This window comes from Typopeltis vanoorti, chromosome 12, assembly GCF_054136105.1.
Source record: "Typopeltis vanoorti isolate ZY-2024b chromosome 12, IOZ_Tvanoo_1.0, whole genome shotgun sequence".
NCBI classification, from domain to species: Eukaryota; Metazoa; Arthropoda; class Arachnida; order Uropygi; family Thelyphonidae; genus Typopeltis; species Typopeltis vanoorti.
The window spans coordinates 109,427,589-109,445,673 of NC_143560.1; the positions used below are offsets into that span (position 1 = coordinate 109,427,589).

Consider the following 18,085-nt stretch of genomic DNA (forward strand, 5'->3'; position numbering starts at 1 on the left):
TCAAGAGCGAGCTTTGTGTTTAATAATCATATGAGCTTGAACACATCTATCTACTTTTGCCATACTGATGTATGCATTCCTAGATGAAAATCTTACAGTGAATCTAACTTCAGTACAATGTACATATATCCTGTATGTTCACATCATCATCAATAACTATGGCAGATATAATGCTGAAAAATACAAATTGATGAATAACAGCTAAGATATTAGGATTTTCTTATTCCAGACAAAATGGGTAAAGTTTCAGCTAAATATCAGTGTGCAACAGAAAGGTAAATAGGTTGGAAACCATTTATTTCCCTTGAAGAGTAATGCTATGAAGTTTAAAACTGACACATAGAGTAGACAGTAAATATTAGTACATGCACCTTGCATATATTACATTTTTTGTGGATTTTTTTTTGTAATTGTGTATTATGTAATTTATTATATTGCTAGTATTATTCTGTGCTTTATTTTAATTTGAAAAAAAAAAAAAAAAACATTTTTGGTTCTTTTTTTTTTAATAAAAATTAAGTGAAAAAAATTCTCCCGAAACCATTGTTTTAGCAGTCAGTAACCTTAATGACATTCTGAAAAGAAACTGCGTTCATCACCAAATGAAATGTAATCACAAATTTAAACAATAGGGATTATAACAAAAATTGAATACCATTCATAATGACATTATAATATAAAAGAATACAGGAAGCCTCAACAAAAATAAGAAAACTTTATGACTATAAAAAAGTAATTTATAAAGACATTTATAATTGTTAAAATAAAACATCATACGTAAAAAAAGGCCAAGAATGACGCTGTTTATGATTTGGAAGAAGCTACATAGGAGACGTTAATTTTAATTGCTAAGAATGTACTTAACTGAAGAATGAGAAAGCCATAAGATGAAAATGAAAATAACAGAGTCATTTCTGTATTGCAGAAATGGCTCTGTTATTGCAGACCTGCTTTCTATAAAATAAATAAATTCATTATTACCTTTTTCAGTACTTCATTTATTTTTACATATGAGATGTTTTATGGAACCAAAACAAATTCAACCAACTGAATGATACAACCTGTAGAAGTGTTCAGAGAGGTAGGGTGGTCCCCCTACCTCTCTGAACAGAGAGGTAGAGTGGTCAGAGGACCTTAAGTGATGTAAGAAATGATCATATTTCAAATCCGAACAAAATCAGTTTGGCAATTCAGCATAGATATTCATATTGGAGTGAAATCTTTTTTTAGTCTGCAGTGCTGAAATTCTCACAGGACTTAGAACATTTCAACAGAATTGGCCTCTATTCCAAATTTAGTTAAAAGATGTGATCCACAGAGATGCCTATGCAGAAAGGAATTGTTTTCATTTGTTATCCAATTATGATTTCTCAGCTGACCTTAAACAAAGCTGGCCTGGTTGGTCGAGAAGTTAGCGTATCCGTTCTACAGCGAAAAGGCTGCGGGTTCGAATCCCGCAGTGGACATGGATGTTTGTGATTGTCTGTGAAAATACTAGTGGTGATGGTCGGCAGTAGATGGCATTGGTATAGATGATGAAGGTAGTTGCGGTTGGTCGAGTGGTGGAGATGGAGAGTTGCAGAGTAGATGCCCTTCCTCGATGAGTCTTTGGACTTCCTGGAGGTGTTACATAATTATATAATAATAAAAGTAAGAAATGATGATATTCCAAATTTGGTTGAAGTCAGATGATGATGATAAAATCCTTTGAGATGTCAGCAAAGAAGGAAGTCAAAGAAAAAGGAGGAGATACTTTTTAGAATTTTCTTTTTATTCTGATTTCAAAGTGTTCTAGTTCTTTTATTTGATAGAGCCAAGATATGAGAAAAGTGCAATTGCTTTCTTGGATGCTGATAGCATGTTTTATTTCTATAAACATGAAACTAAGATGTGATCATTAAAAAAAAAAAAAAAAAACTGTTTGTCTTGGAGTCAAAGTTTGACTGTCGATATTTCTGCTTTAACTGGATTTCATGCTAAAAGGTTTTTCTCACTTCTGTGAAACAGAGTGGTATTTCAAATTCTTCTGTTTCTGCAAAACAGTGGTTGCAAATTTTTCTGCTTCTATGAAACATGGTGGTGAATCAATAACTCAACTTGGAACCAAAATTAATTTCTATTTCCACCTTAATAATAGGAGTAAGTTAGTGTAACTATAATCCATGGCTGAAGCATCACTTCCAACTCCTGATGCTTTCAGGCACACAATGGTATTATTATTATTATTATTATTATTATTATTATTATGATTCAGGCCTCCATGGAGTCAAAAGACTCACTGTGGGAGTCCCATCCTAGAAAACACAAAGTCTATCATACCACTTGAACTCAGTGACTGTTCGTGCTCTCACCACTCTATCAGGCAATGCATTCCATGGTTCAACTACCCTACATGCAAAGAAACCACTCTTACCCCCTCTTGCTCACAGCTTCTTTTCATAACGTCCAGGGATTGCCCCTTGTCCTTGCTCCTTCCCCCTGTTCCACCAAGCGAAAGAACTCTCCAGTGTCAACCCTGTAACTACCTCACAACAGTTTAAAAGTCTCAATCATATCACCTCTCCTCCTATCTACCAAACTCTGCAGTCCACATTCTTTTAGCTTGTTTTCATAACTAACATTTTACAGTCCTGATACCATCTTTGTTATCCACCTCTGCACCCTTTCTACAGTTAATTTATTCCCTTCAAAACCTGGGAACCAAAACTGAAAACAATAGTCTGACTGTCGATATTTCTGCTTTAACTGGATTTCATGCTGTGGTCTGATCAGGGCTTTATACAATGGTATAACAACTCTTTCATCTCTGCAGGTCATCATCCTTCTCAGTGCTGCAGCAATCCTCTGGGTTACCTTCACCACCTTTGCAATATGTTCCCAAATTTAAGGTTTCTATCAATCATCAACAACAATATATCAACCACAGATCCTTGCCTCTCCTACTTCCTCCAAAAGAGTATCCCAAACTTCAAGACTTTAGATTTTGATGCGTTAAACTGATATCCCCATTCATTTTCCCATCTGTCCAGTTTATTCAAATCCTTTTTCAGGTCAACCACATCTGCACTATTATGAATAACCCTTCCCAGTTTCACATTATCTGTGAACAAATGAATATCCCCCTGCAAATCACTGACCATAACATTAATATAAAGGTTAAACAATACAGGTTCCAGTACTGAGTCCTATGTGATACCACTTGTAGCCTTCTGTCTCCTTGATATTTCAATACACAACTCTCTGATACCTATCAGATAGTCAACCCATTTCACTAATCTGGCATCTAAGCCCATGTGCTACAACTTAAATATCAGCTTATCAGGTAGAACCCTGTCAAATGACTTTGTAAAATCCAAAAAATGACAGAATATGGCTTTCCCTCATCAACAATCTTGTCACTTTATTATAAAAGGCAATCATATTACTAAAGCAAGAGTGTCCCTTAACAAATCCATGTTGACTCGCACAGATAACATTACTCTCATCTGCATAACACTATATATGGTCCCGCTTTAATTTCTCCAAGATCTTAACAACTGCTGATGAAACTCAAACTGGTCTATAATTTGACACTTCCAGTCTGCTGCCACTGTTATGCAATGGCACCTATCTTACCTTCCTTCCACTCCTTGGGTACCTTTCCCAGGGCCAGACTTTCGTTGTCTATGGTCAATGGAACTGTCAGTTCTTTATCACATTCACTCAAAACCCATGGCAAAATTCCATCCAGTCCCACTGCTTTATTGACATCCAGAGTACTCAGTATTTGAAACACACTCTCTGCTCTTGCACTTCTAAACCTTGAACCTGCCCTATCCCCTGTAGTATTAAAATCCTTCTCTAGGATGAAATACCTCAGTAAAGTGTTCATTCAAAAACGCCACTATTTCCTTTGCATCAGTCACTCTATTCCCATTTTTATCCAACAATGTCATTATTCCACAATCATTTCTCCTCCTACTAACCACATAGCTAAAAAAATCCTTAGGATTTTCTTTGGATCTCAGGGCCAATCTCTTCTCATATTCCAATTTCACCTTCCTTACCATACTAGTCACTCTCCTGACTTGATTCTTATATTCTTCATGCATCTGCTCTCCACCCCTCTCCTTATGTCTCTCCCATAATCTCTTTTTAACCTATAGTTTCTGTTTGATATTGTTTGTCATTTTGATATTACTTGCATGATTTACAAATTAGCTGCTGTCTCAATTCTCCCTTGAAATTATGGGCAAAACTCTTTCCGAAAAAACTACACGTGTTCTCTGTAAATAATAAAAAAAAAAAGAATCAAAAACTGCTTCACAAATAGAAGAAATTATGGTCAACTTTACCGTGACTTTTTTTTTTAAATTAAAAACTGCATTCCCATAAAATCTGGTGACTCTGTTTCACCATACAATGTACTCTGGTCATTTTACATAGCAAAACTTTACAAGAGATGGCATTATTATATGTATATCTCACCACCAACCCCACAAGCGATTTCTGTGTTGACCATTTTGAGCAATGCTCTCCATTAATGTAGAACTACAAGATAGGTGATTATGACACAGTTAAGAGGTGGCATGACGCAGTACTATGGCATAAAGATCTGCAAAGGAAGGATGTTAACAGTGCATGGGGTAGAGTCAAGGGATATCTGGAGAAAGCAATATCCTACTGTATACCCAGAATAAGGAAGGTAAATCGGGTGGGAGTTAGATTAATGGGTAGTATCATTAAGCATGAACTGCAAACAGAAAATGTTGTGGAGGGTATATAAGAAGAAAGGTGGCCAGCTAACTCATGAGCAGTACAAGGATCAGGCAAGAAAGGTGACCAGCATGGTAAGGAAGGCAAAATCAGATCATGAGAAGAAATTAGCCAAACAAGCAAAAGGGAATCCCAGAGAGTTTTTTCATTATGTGACAAGTAGGAGGAAGAATGCTATGGAAGGATAACTTTAATGAGTGCTGATGGTAGAAAGGTGACAGAGGCAGAGGAAATTGTTGAGCTGCTGAGTGACCACTACGCAAGGGTATATTATCCAAGCAATGATATTATGGCAGAGGTTGATGAATTGAAGGTACTTGAGATATTTCAGAATCCGAATGAAAATACAACTGTGGGATTGAATAGGATTGGCTCAAGTTTTATGAGAATACACAGGGGACTGGCAACGCCTCTGACTAGACTGTTTAAATTAATTCTCAGCTCTGACAAATTCCAAGAGAGTGGAAGAAGGGTAAAATAATTCCTTTTCATAAAGGAGGATCTGGTAGCAAATTATAGACCAGCCAGTATCTCAAGAAGTGATAGCAGTACTACTGGAAAAGTTGATCCAAAAGAGAATTCAAGAATGGGTTGATAAGAATAGAATTTTGCATCACAAGATACTGAGAATTGCTGAAGATAGTAATACAGCAACTTGTCATCAATCTTATATTCTAAATGGAATGCATCCTGCAACCACAAACAATTGTGGCTGTAGAGTTCACTGGATTTTTGCACATAAAAATGAATAATGGCCTGTTATATGAAATTTCTTGTTGCAGCTATTTGCTTGTAAAACCTGCAACTGGCACTAACAGGCATGAAAAGCTCAAGTGTGTTTAGAGTTACCTGGTATGATGTACCAGCATAAGAAGTATCTTCACCCTGCTTTTAATGACACAAAGTATTTATAGCTTATTTTTATAAAACATTTGATTCATCTGCCATTGCACTCCTGTTTTATCACAGTGAAGGTTAATGCTCATTTATCATGTTCAATGAATGCTGATTCCTCATAATGACATCTTCCATTCTATTCTTCAGACTTATATATCTGCAAAACATTTTGTTGTTGTTAGAAATCTTTGTAGAAGCACCTGTCAATAACAATTACACATTACTCCAGCAGTCAGAAATCACAATCTCACATCTTGCAATCATGCTGGATTTTTTTTACTACTTTGTCTGCTTTTAAGTTTCTAAAAAAGATTGCTTTAAAGAGTATTCTGCATTTCTTACACCACACACACACATATTTAAATATATATAGGATGATCAAAATTAAAGTATCACTGTTTAAGGCCTTATGGAGTGCCATCCAGTGATCCAAATATTGTGAGACTTTGCAGGAATACATAGTGCATCAGAAGAGATATATGAGGTAAAAAAAAAAAAGAGCAGTTCCAAAATTCCACAAGGGGTCACTGAAAATACCAAATACATGGAATTTGCATATCACACAACTTGGCAGGTGCCAGGAGGGCTTAAAAAGATGGTCACAGGATTTTTCCCTTCATTCTAGTATTAAATGCCTCAATGTGCTTTACTCGTGTAGCTATACTACCTAAACAATTGCAATGCTGTTGCTGTACTCGACGAATTTCATCACCTCAACAAATATCGACGAGGTCCACTATCTCCATATGCTCTGCAATGAACGATTAGTTATTTTGAAGAAATGGGATCATTGAGAGTTAAGACCTGGCAAAGGTAGCAAACCAATCAGCTCACAAGTGAATGAAGTTGCTACTGCTATTGTGGAGCAGGCCATGAATAATAGGATTGGTTCCTACACTGCACATGCTGTATCAACACACTGTCTGGAAAGTTTTACAGAAGATTATGCATTTCTACCCATTCAAGATAACAGGAGTGGCACCAACCCACAGACTTTGAAAGTCAACTGACATTCGCTTTAACATTCCTTGCTAGAGCTGAATTGGATACTGTGTGGCCGTGGATGATTTTGTGGGGGGATGAGGCTCACTTTCACTGAACAGAGCTCTCAATATCCATGAATTGTTGTGTATGGGCTATAAAAAATCCACATGCAATCCAACAAATTCCTTTGCATTCAGCCAAAGTTACTGTCTGGTGCAGGTTTGCAGCTTCTTTTATCACTGGCCCATTCTTCTTTGAGGACATTCACCAGTCAGGTCCTGACTTGCTCAGTTACTGAAAGAGGTATCACAATATGATAAACAATTTTGTTGTGCCACAGCTACAGCAGTGCCTATGCATGGATTCAGTCATTTTCATGTGGGATGGGGCCCCTCCATACATCGGTAATGCATACAGGAGGTTCTTTGAGAACATCTCATGGAAGTCATAGTGAACAGCTGTGCATTTCCCACTGATGGCTGCCTTGTTCAACTGATCTGACCCCTGTGATCTCTTGCTCTGGGGATTTCTCAAAGACAGGATTTATCAGGATCATTCTCATAACTTGCAGCATTGAAAGACAGCATAATGCAGCATGTGTGCAACATCACTCCCAACCAGCTGCGTTCTGCCGATGAACACAGTGCAAAGGATGCAGTTCGTGTTTGTTAATGTTATTTATGCATGTGTCACTTTTCTTCTTCTTACACGCCTACATCCATATAGCTACCCTGGTAGCAAATTTTGGAACTATCTTTTTTTTTCCCCTTCTAGATATCGCTTCCACATGATGACAATGTATTCTTGCAACGTTTCAAAGCATTTGGATCACTGGGTGGCACTCTACAATGCCTTAAACAGGGATACTTTAATTCTGATCCCAGCATATAAGCATACATACTTAGGCTGAATATATGTTGTGCAACCACATTCCCAATTTTTTTAATTCTCTCTCTCTCTCTCTATTTAACACCTCCAGATCACATATAACTGTTAATTTTTTTTACCTATTATTATATATATATATATATATATTTTACATTGGATAAAGTGGAATAAATGAAGTAAAAAAATGATGTATAAATCTGCATAAATATGCTTATTAGTATTTATTTTAGAGTCTGGCTCTTTGTTGCCCTCTGAAATCATTAAGAGCTTCTTGTAGTAAGACACTGGCATGTTTGGCACATCCCCAAAATAAGGTAACTCCAGAACCTCCATGACCATAATTATGGATAACCTAAAAATAAACATTTTTATTTGAGTGATATATATATATATATATTGAATGTCAGTATGGAGAGCTTGATGCTCAGATAATTTCTACAGCTGCAAAGAATGAGCATCAAAACAATGAATTTTTAATGTTAAGCTTGAATTTGGAAAGGTCAAATTACTGGAAAGCTGGATGTCACAGTATATGGAATACACACACACACATGCTCACATATTATACGTATATATGCACAGATTACAGTATAAAGAGATATATTGAAATATATACAGAAATATATTGTAATACACAACATAGCAAACTTAGTTATGAGTATCAGTAATTAAACTGTGTTAAATGCACAAATAGACAATTATACCAATATCCATTTGTTCCAAGTTATGTTGTCAGTTATATCTTGTAGTAGACTCATTTTTTTTCATTAAGATTTGCTTATAACTCTTGCTCAGAGAATGAATTCAGTAGTCTCCCCCCCCCCTTATCTGTGGGAGATATGTTTCAAGATTTCCAATGGATACCTGAAACCGCAGATAGTACAAAACCTTATATATACTATGTATTTTCTTATACATACATGTATCAACATGTATGTATAAGAAACAGTTTATGATGATACATGATAACCTATGATAAAGTTTAATTTATAAGTTAGGCACAGTAAAATATTAACAACAATAAGTAATAATAAAATAGCACAATTATAACAATATACTGTAATAAAAGTTATATGAATGGAATCTTAGCAACCTCAGCATACGATTTTTTTTTCTTTCTTTATGCAGTCGAGAACTTTCACTTTTTCTCTTAAAGGAAGCACTTTACGGTTTCTCTTTGAACCCAAGCATTGTGATACCATGACAGTTGATCTGATAACGGAGATGACTACCAAGTGACTAATGGGTGGGTAACGTATACTGTACAGCATGGATACGCTGGACAAAGGGATGATTTATGTCCTTGGCGGGATGGTGTGAGACTTCATCACACTATTCAGAACGGCGTGCAATTTAAAACTTATGAACTGTTTATTTCTGGATTTTTCCATTTCATATTTTTGGACCAGGATTAACTGCAGTAACTGAAACTGCAGAAAAAAACGAACCCATGGATAAGAGGAGACTACTGTACTGAAATGTCACCTCAAGAAGTAAATACAACATTATTAAATTAGATATTCTGATCTGAATCTAATAGATCATCTTCAGTGAAATGGCAGTTCATAAAGTAGAACAACAACAACAACAGTGGCGAATGCTGGTCTTGAAAATTCATGCTTGCTCTTGTTATCATTCAGGGAGTGAGAGGTGTGATTGAAATCTGATTAGCAGAATAATGAATTTCTGACCATTTAAAACTATATATTTAGAAATCTGTGTAGAGGAAAATGATATTCTATCTTTTTCAATTTAGCTATTTGAATACAAATTCTACCCTACAGATCTTCTTTATGAACTGGTCAATAACATCGTCATAAAAAGTTGGCTGTAACTTAATTTTCCCAAGCAACATGCACACTTGTAAAGGCTGGCAGAAGCTCACTGGTTAGAGCTAAGTTGACTGCATATGGCCTGTGTTTAAGCAACAGAGTGAGACGACGTGAAATGGCTATGCGTGCGCATGAAATCACAGTGCTGCTGTGAGGAAATGGAAGTTCCTACAACTGAGCATGCCAAGGTAGCTTTGACTAGACGAGCGGGCATCCGCCTTCAATATACAATGCAAAGCTCAATTATTGCGGTACAAGCTTAAGACGTCTTCTGTCTACAAAAATAAAAGCCTAAATGGAATGCTTATAAATGCATGCATTTATTTACAAATAAATATTACATGGAGAATTCGCCCCTGAACAACAACAATGGATTTTAAAACAATGAGTATAGTGTTTATGCAAACCAATAGTACATTTATACTGTGGATGAATTAACGATTTTTACTTAGACAAACAGGAACATCTTGTTTGTAAGTAAATGAGATGATAATCACAAGGAACTTGGAAGACTAGAGGGATAGAGGAGATTACTTCAGTGGAAGGTAACTAAAATGAGAGTTTGTGGAGTGGAAAAAATAAATCTGACAAGTCTTGTTTAGCACAGCATGGAACTGACACTGAGAACAGAATCTCCTGGTTTAAAACTCTTTTACTGCACCACTGCTACCTCAAATTCGAGTATATGTTTATGTTCAAAGAAAGTGCCGAAGCACTATTCATCACACAAATGTGAACCATAGTGACTGTCTCTTTATCTAAAATTTGGGACAGTCTTATTCTTATAAGATATATGCAGTTTTGTTTAAAAACTTTATTTAAAAAAATTTTTTTAAATCACATCTCTCTCTCTCTCTTACCTTGCTGAAGATGATCTATTAGATTCAGATCGAAATATCTGATTTAACACAGTTTTATTTGCTCCTTGTGTTTAAGTAACTCCTTTTACTATATCACAAGTGCCATTAAAGATGTGCCATTCAAGAATATTATTAGCTTTTACACATTACATTAATGCTGGTAGAGATTATGACTATTTAACAGAGTATATCCATCACTCACTAAATATAGGCTGTAATTTTAATGATATAATCCCACTCACAAAAAGTGGGAAATCTATAGTAGATCAACCCTGCAAGGAGACAAATAATTAGATAATCAGAAACCTTGCTTTTAGGCTTTTAGAGACCAAACACCGCACTTTTTACAAGCCACTTCAGGCCTCAAAAGTAGTGTGGTGGTTTAACATGAGGTTTTAAAATTCATCTCACACCAAAATTTTTACAAATATTCATGCCATAGTAGCTATCGGGCACATAGCTGGAAAACACTATGTACCTGAACAAATATGGTTGCATCAAATGACCTTTCATGTGGGAAACCCTCATCTTTTTTAACATTAATTCTTATGGGAAAAAATGCCTCGCTATCAATCACTCGCATTTTTAGTATTCCTTGATGAATAGATAGATATATTTATACTGTGAAACTTATGCTGCCATGTTGGTACATTCTATTATCTTTTAAAAAACTGGTCAGTTTTTACAGTGGTCTTTTCTGATGCTTAAAGACATTTAATCATAATGATGGGTGTATAATGCATGTTTATAATATCAAAAAGAATATCCAAAACTATTGTTTTTGCAACCTTCATTTTCTAATAGGTGCTGAAAATTATTAAGAACAATAGCAATTATCCAAACAAACTATTCAGAATTTAACCCATCGGAAGTTGCACATTATCAACAAAAAGGTTCCAGCATTTTAGGCTCCATTATAAAGTTAGCAGATCAAATATATGTTCACTAGGATAAGTTAAGAACATAATAAAGTAAAATGAGTATAAAACTAGGTTATGTACTGGATCTGGGCCGCTATGTATAGTTCTCTGTTGTGTTAGTGAGGTCTTAAGTTTACTTAAACTCAATAAGGCAGCTGGTGATCCCATTTAAGTTCATGTACAGTTTTTTTTTGCTTTTGTTTTTGTTTACAACATTAATAGATGCTTAAAGAATTTTGATTCTTTTAAACTGTATATAATGGTCTGTGATGATTCCACAGTTGGAAATTCCTGATTTTTCCTCATGAAAAATCAGGAATAAGTGGTGTAGATGGCAGATTGTATAGAGTGGAGTAACCCCCCCCCCCACACACACACAGAATTCTACTATTATCAACCACTACTATTACAGTTCTTGAACCTAATCGTCAGGAACATCTCTAACATTTTAATCACCATTGCAGTTACACAGACTAGCTACTCTATTTATCCTGATGACCTTTAGAATGAATTTTGGCATTATTGTTAATAAATATTTCTTGACTAGCATCAAAACTGCACTGATCTAAGATCTCCTTTCCACCTAACTCCTCATTCAATGCTGGTGCTTAGACTTATACATTGATTATACATAATGCTGTTTCAGGAAATTTACAATGAAGATGATATGATAACTAAATAAATTTACTTATTATTTCCATTATTTTTCCTAAGTTAAATTGGCATCTTCAAGGGAATAATACACTTGTGTCAACATAGGTACCTAAACAAATATGGTTGCATCAAATGACTTCTCATATGCAAAAACCCTCACTGGGCAGACAATCAGCCCAACATCCAAGAGCACTCAACCAAAGTCAACAGGTGAATTAGTTTTAGGACTATAGGCCTCCCTATATTTCTCCTGTTCATTCTCATTTATTGAAGTGTGCCTGCATGAGCATGTTGATATAAGTGTTTTATTTCCCTGAAGATGGCAATTTTGCATTGGAGAAATATTGGAAATAAGTAATTTATTTAGTTGTTATATTGTCTACATCGTTAATTTTCCTGAAACATCATTTCATGCTATTGCTCCACATATATCCAGAAGCATGTCAGGACAAAATTACACAGGAAAAAATTACACGAGATAAAATTGCACTGCAAAAATTACACAGGGACAAAATTACACAAACAAAGAATTACACATAGATAAAAATACACTAAGAAAAAAATTAAAAGGAAAAAATACACAAGTAAGAAATTACACATAAAATAAAATTTACCAAAAATTGTACAAAATTTATAACCAGCAAGGGGTAAATCACTAGTGCAGATTTGGGCAAGGAGATTAGGGAGGACCCTGAATTGGAAACTCAAAATGATGTAGTGATTAGCTACCCTAATTAGTACTTACCTCAGATTTACAAGGAATAATTTCCTAAGGTAAAACCAATCGACAACTGTTAATCACCATGAACTGTTCAAGAATTTCAAAGAATTGTTTGGGTGAAGGTATATAAGTAAATTTTTGTCTTACATTCTTCAGTTCTAGTTTAGTGACTCGTAATACAACTAGTGTATAATGTACGACGTAATAAATTTTGTGATTAATTTTTAATTTACCCATGGCTGATTTTGAGTGTGGCATTAGTAATAAAGGTGGTCAAATTATAATTTACAAAGGATTTGAGTTTGTTCATCACAGTGAAACTGCTATCAGAACTATTCATTGGTGTTGTGCAAAGTTCAGAACTTTACATTGTCGATCGCTGCTCCATACCAGAGACAACAAGATTATCCGTGAGTCTTCAGAACACTGTCATGTTAATAGGCCTTTTGAATCCGAAGCCCATCAACTTGCAAATCAAATGAAAAGAAAAATGTCGAATCCAGGAGCAACAGCTCGTGCAATTATAGCTAACAGTTTAGTGACTGTATCAGACGGATTAAAAATGTGCTAACGAAGAAGAGCTCCATGACAAGACGATTAAATAGATCCCAAGCTAAAACAATCGGAAACGTACCATCAAATCCAGATAACTCTTCTAGATCAACTTGTAGCTAACGATTTTTGGCTAGCAGATGGTACATTTAAAGTGGTTCCAGAAATATGTTATCAGTTATACAGTATCCATGTCCAATATGATTCAGGCGTCGCTTTTCTTTGTCTACTGGCTCTTCTACCAGAGAAAAAGGAAGAAATATATGTGAAGATGCTGAACATATTACTGGAGAAAATTCCTCAAGCTCGACTACGAAAAATTTTGACCGATTTTGAAACAGCACCAATGAATGCTTTCCGTACCGTGTTTGAAAACATCGAAATTGGTGGCTGCTTTTTCCACTTATCACAATCTATTAAACGCAAAGTAAATAAATGTGGACTAAAATCTCTATATGAATCCAATCAGTCATTTGCAGTACACATTAAAATGTTACAATCACTTGCACTTTTACCAGAAGAAGAAGTTTTTAGAAGTTGCTGATCTGTTCTCTAATTTAGACGAATATAATGAACAAATCGAGCAAGTTCTCTTTTACTTTGAACGTACATATATTTGAGGTCGACAGCTCAGGAACGGCACTTATAGACAACCTCTATTCAATATTTCTACTTGGAACCATTATTATTATTATTATGGGTATCTCCATGGAATCAGTAGACTCATCGTGGGAGACCCAAACTAGCAAAACAATATCTATCATATCTCTTCTTGAATTCATTTACAGACGAAGAACTCACAACTAAGTCGGCAATGAATTCCACTCATTCACCACCCTCCAGGCAAAAAACCTTGTTCTCACACCCTTGTTAACCACACTTTTCTTTAATTTCCAGGGATGACCTCTTGTTCTTCCATCACTATCACACAGCTGAAACATTTCCACTGTATCAATCTTACAAAAACCTTTTAGTAATTTAAATGTTTCTATCATATCCCCTCTTCTCTGCCTATCAACCAACCTCTGCAATCCACAAGCTCTCAATCAGTCAATGTAGGGAGCATTTTTTACATTACTCACCAACTTAGTCTCTCCTCTGAACCCTCTCCACAGCCTCCTCATCTCCAAGGAATCCAGGTGACCAGACCTGAGCACAGTAATCCAAATGAGGAAGTATCAACACTTTATAAAGGGGAATAATAACCTCTTTATTTCTGGATGTCAGTGTGTTCCTCAACAACCAAGTCATCCTATGTGCAATCTTGTACACCTTAGCAATGTATCCCCTGAACTTCATCTCCCTATCTACCAACACCCTTAAGTCCCTAGTTTCATCCTCTTGGAGTACAGTTCCATCAATGTAGTACACAGCTGGTAATCTTTTAATCTCAAAATGCACAGCCTCCTCATCTCCAAGGAATCCAGGTGACCTTTCGATCCAGGTAAGTAACTTTACACTTTTCCACATTGAACTGACATCCATTACCTTTTGCCCATTCTACCAGCTTATTTAAAGCATCCCGCAAACTTTCAACAGCAGCTTGATTTTTTATTGTGCTACTCAACTTTGCATCATCAGCAAACAACTGAATATCTCCCTTTAAGCCATTTCCTATATCATTTATATACAAATTAAACAACAATGACCCAAGCACAGAGCCACACCACTGGTCGCCTACCTCATCCTGGACTCTGCTCCTCCATACACCACCTTCTGGTATCTCTTCCTGAGCCACTCTCCTATCCATATCATGAATTTAGTATCCATTCCCATCTGCTTCAATTTGTGCAACAGTATTCCATAGGGTATCCTGTCAAAAGCCTTGGCAAAATCCAGATGTACCACTGTGTAGCCATTTCCTTTGTCCGACTTAGATGTCATTCTATTATAAAAAGCTAATAAATTGCTATGGCAGGATCGACCTTTAACAAAACCATGTTGGCCCCTATAGAGTATCATATCCTGATCCACCCATTATTGAATTTTGTCTTTAACCAACTTTTCCAATACTTTTACCACTACTCTAGAGATGGTGATTGGTCTGTAATTTACTACCGCAGTTTTAGAGCCACCTTTATGCAAAGGAACCACTTTACCTAACTTCAACTTCCTAGGGACTATATCAGAGTTCAAACTTAAGTTATATAACCATGTAAGAGGGGTTGACAATTCCTTTGCACATTCACACAACACGAGCTGATATTCCATCTAAACCTACAGCAGTGTTTGCATTTACATTTTGCAATATATTAAATATCTCTGATTTCTTAACTTCAGTTCTCACATTAGTTATTGCTACAGGTACAGAAATATCCTCACTTGGGCGATAGACTTTTGAAAAGTGATCACTCAGTAACTCGACTATTACATCTGATTTTGTCACCTCAATATCATCAGCACCCACTAAAGTTATCCTTCTGAAGTCATTCCTCCTTTTACTTGCCACATAGCAAAAGAACTCTTTGGGATAACCCTTGACCTCATTGGCTAAGGTCTTCTCATAATCTGATTTAGCTTTTCTTACTATGCTGGTAAGCTTCCTAGCTTGAACCTTGTACTGCTCATGGGTGTACTGATCGCCTTTCTCCTTGTACATTCTCCATAACATTTTCTTTTTTTGCAGATCAAGCTTGATACTGCTGCTCATCCATCTAACAACTGCCTTGTTTGACTTGCTAACCATGGGGACACAATCTGATATTGCTTTCCTCAGATACCTGCTGATTTTATCCCATGCACTACTAACATCTTTCCCTTGTAATATGTTCTGCCATGGGATGGCTGCAAGCTCACTCCGAAGCTTGTTATAATTGCCTAACCTGTAGTTCCGTATATACCCCTTCTTAACAGAAAAATCCACAGATTTTGAAACCTCCCAAGTCAATAACACATGATTGCTCTCACCAATTGGAGGTAACAAGGACACCTTACTTATGAATATATCCTCTGAACCAATAACCAGGTCCAACACTCTCACACCACGTGTGCCTTCAGTTATGTGCTGTTTCAAGTAATTATCTCGTAGGAGATGTATGAACTCCATTTCCTTTTTTGCTACATGATATTTCCTCCTTCCAATTGATATCACCATAATTAAAATCCCCCATAATAATCACTAAACCTGCACTCATTGCACTAATTTGCGGATGCATGAATTCAATATCTCCCACTGTACCTCCGGCCTATAACAGCATCCAACTGTATATTTGGTTGCATTGGTCACTATTTCACACCAGACTGCCTCAAATGAACTCTCATTTACATGTCTATCATCTTGATATAATACCATAGACACCCTGCAGCCAACTATATAGCTAGAACTACAAATTGTATCAAAGGATGGCACTATGGACTTCAGTTGCTCTTTCAGTATTTCCATCCAACTGTTTTTACAAATTTTTGGATAACATTGTTAAAGAATTATCTTTACAACATACAAACTATTTGCAGCATTTAACTGGTCAAAACCCAGGACATCGTAGGTACATTTCGTTAAAACAACGTATTTCAAAGTTGTACAAAATTACGACTCTAATATATGATTGGATTTTTTGCATTGTATAGCTTATATGACTTAGTGTTTGTTTTTTATTATTTTTTTAATAAAAGTAATTTTTGCAATATTAAGAAAGTTTATGTGTTTAATTTGACATCAAAATACCAATAATATTTTAATCGAATTAAAGTCAACAGGTAGGGCTTATAAAGTATTACAAAATTAACGGAACTCTTATCTGGAAATAAATATAAAATTCATCATAAAAATTTAAAAACTCTAAAGTAAAACACTTCAGTGTGAATATTCAAATTTGTGTAATTTTTTCTTAGTGTATTTTTATCTATATGTAATTTCATCCTTGTGTAATTTCTTCCCTGTGTAATTTCTTCCTTGTGTAATTTTATCCCATGTAATTTTAACACGTAACCATCCAGAAGCACTTATACAGCTGGTCGCAAACACAAACCAGATAATTATCTTAACTGGAAACAGATTCTCATTCAAAATAATATTCTCTCATAATCAACTTCATGACTTCTGATCCTCATGTGCTTTACATACTGCAAAAGGTATTTATTATTATTATGTGACCAGTGGCATAGCTAGAGCTGTTGCCACCTGGGGCAGTCTCTGAATTTTGCTGCCTCTCTCAATGCACACAAAAAAATACTACAAAAAGTCAAAACGACGTATAGGGAAATAAACTAAAACACTATGTTTATTTTTGAAGTAAAACTTTAATTTCAACATTCTAAAATGTTATCTTTCTTGCTTTCTGTTAGCAAAATCGTCGATGACATTGGCAAAGTCTATTTCATAGTAATGAAGTAATTCTTAATCAAATTTAATTTAGATAAACTTCTCTCACAACTAGCAACACTTACAGAAATTGGGAGGAAAATTCACAGTAGTATTACTCAGTTTGGAACTGAGTTCTCAAGACTGTATTTTAGAATTAACTGCAGAAGTTCAAAAAGATTTAAAGTGCTTCCCCCCTCTGTACCCCCCCCTAGCTACGCCACTGTATGTGACGCCTCCAAGGACTCATTGTGTGTGTGTGTGTGTGTGTTGGTGGGGGCACTCTACTCTATACAATCTGCCATCTACACCACTTAATCCTCTATCTACACACAACACCACTTTTCATCATCTACTCACAACACCATCTAACAGTATTTTTTTTTGTAAAGTTTGCATGTTCTCTAGCATTTGCTTGTATGAGGGATGAAAAACCCAAGTTTTCAGAAGTAAAAACTTGCTATCTCTGTATGAAATCGGCTAATTTACCTTTAAATGAAAAAATCTCACATAAAGATTTTTTGTCACTCACTACAAGAACGGATCTCAGATCTTTTCCAATTGAAAGGTGCAATGTCCCGTTTTTCTTCCAACTGTGCTACAGGGGTACTTATTTTTCTTCAAAAACTTATGATATTCTTTTTCCTTGATCCTAGATGTTATCTCTTCATTCCAAATATATATATTTACATAACTGAATCATCCATAATGATCAGTCTCCT

At 35.6% G+C, this 18,085-nt stretch overlaps 1 protein-coding gene across 3 annotated transcripts in view; it reads right to left on the reverse strand.

Annotated features, from left to right (window-relative positions):
• The window catches only part of LOC150101132 (D-aspartate oxidase-like), a 122,685-nt gene continuing 104,600 nt past the window's right edge, over nucleotides 1-18,085 (reverse strand). For all 3 annotated transcript variants that reach the window (XM_090402238.1, XM_090402239.1, XM_090402237.1), the window contains exon 11: nucleotides 1-7,876. In XM_090402238.1, the coding sequence (XP_090258364.1) occupies nucleotides 7,751-7,876 (126 nt within the window). In that variant the 3' untranslated portion in view covers nucleotides 1-7,750. The remainder of the gene's footprint in view (nucleotides 7,877-18,085) is intronic.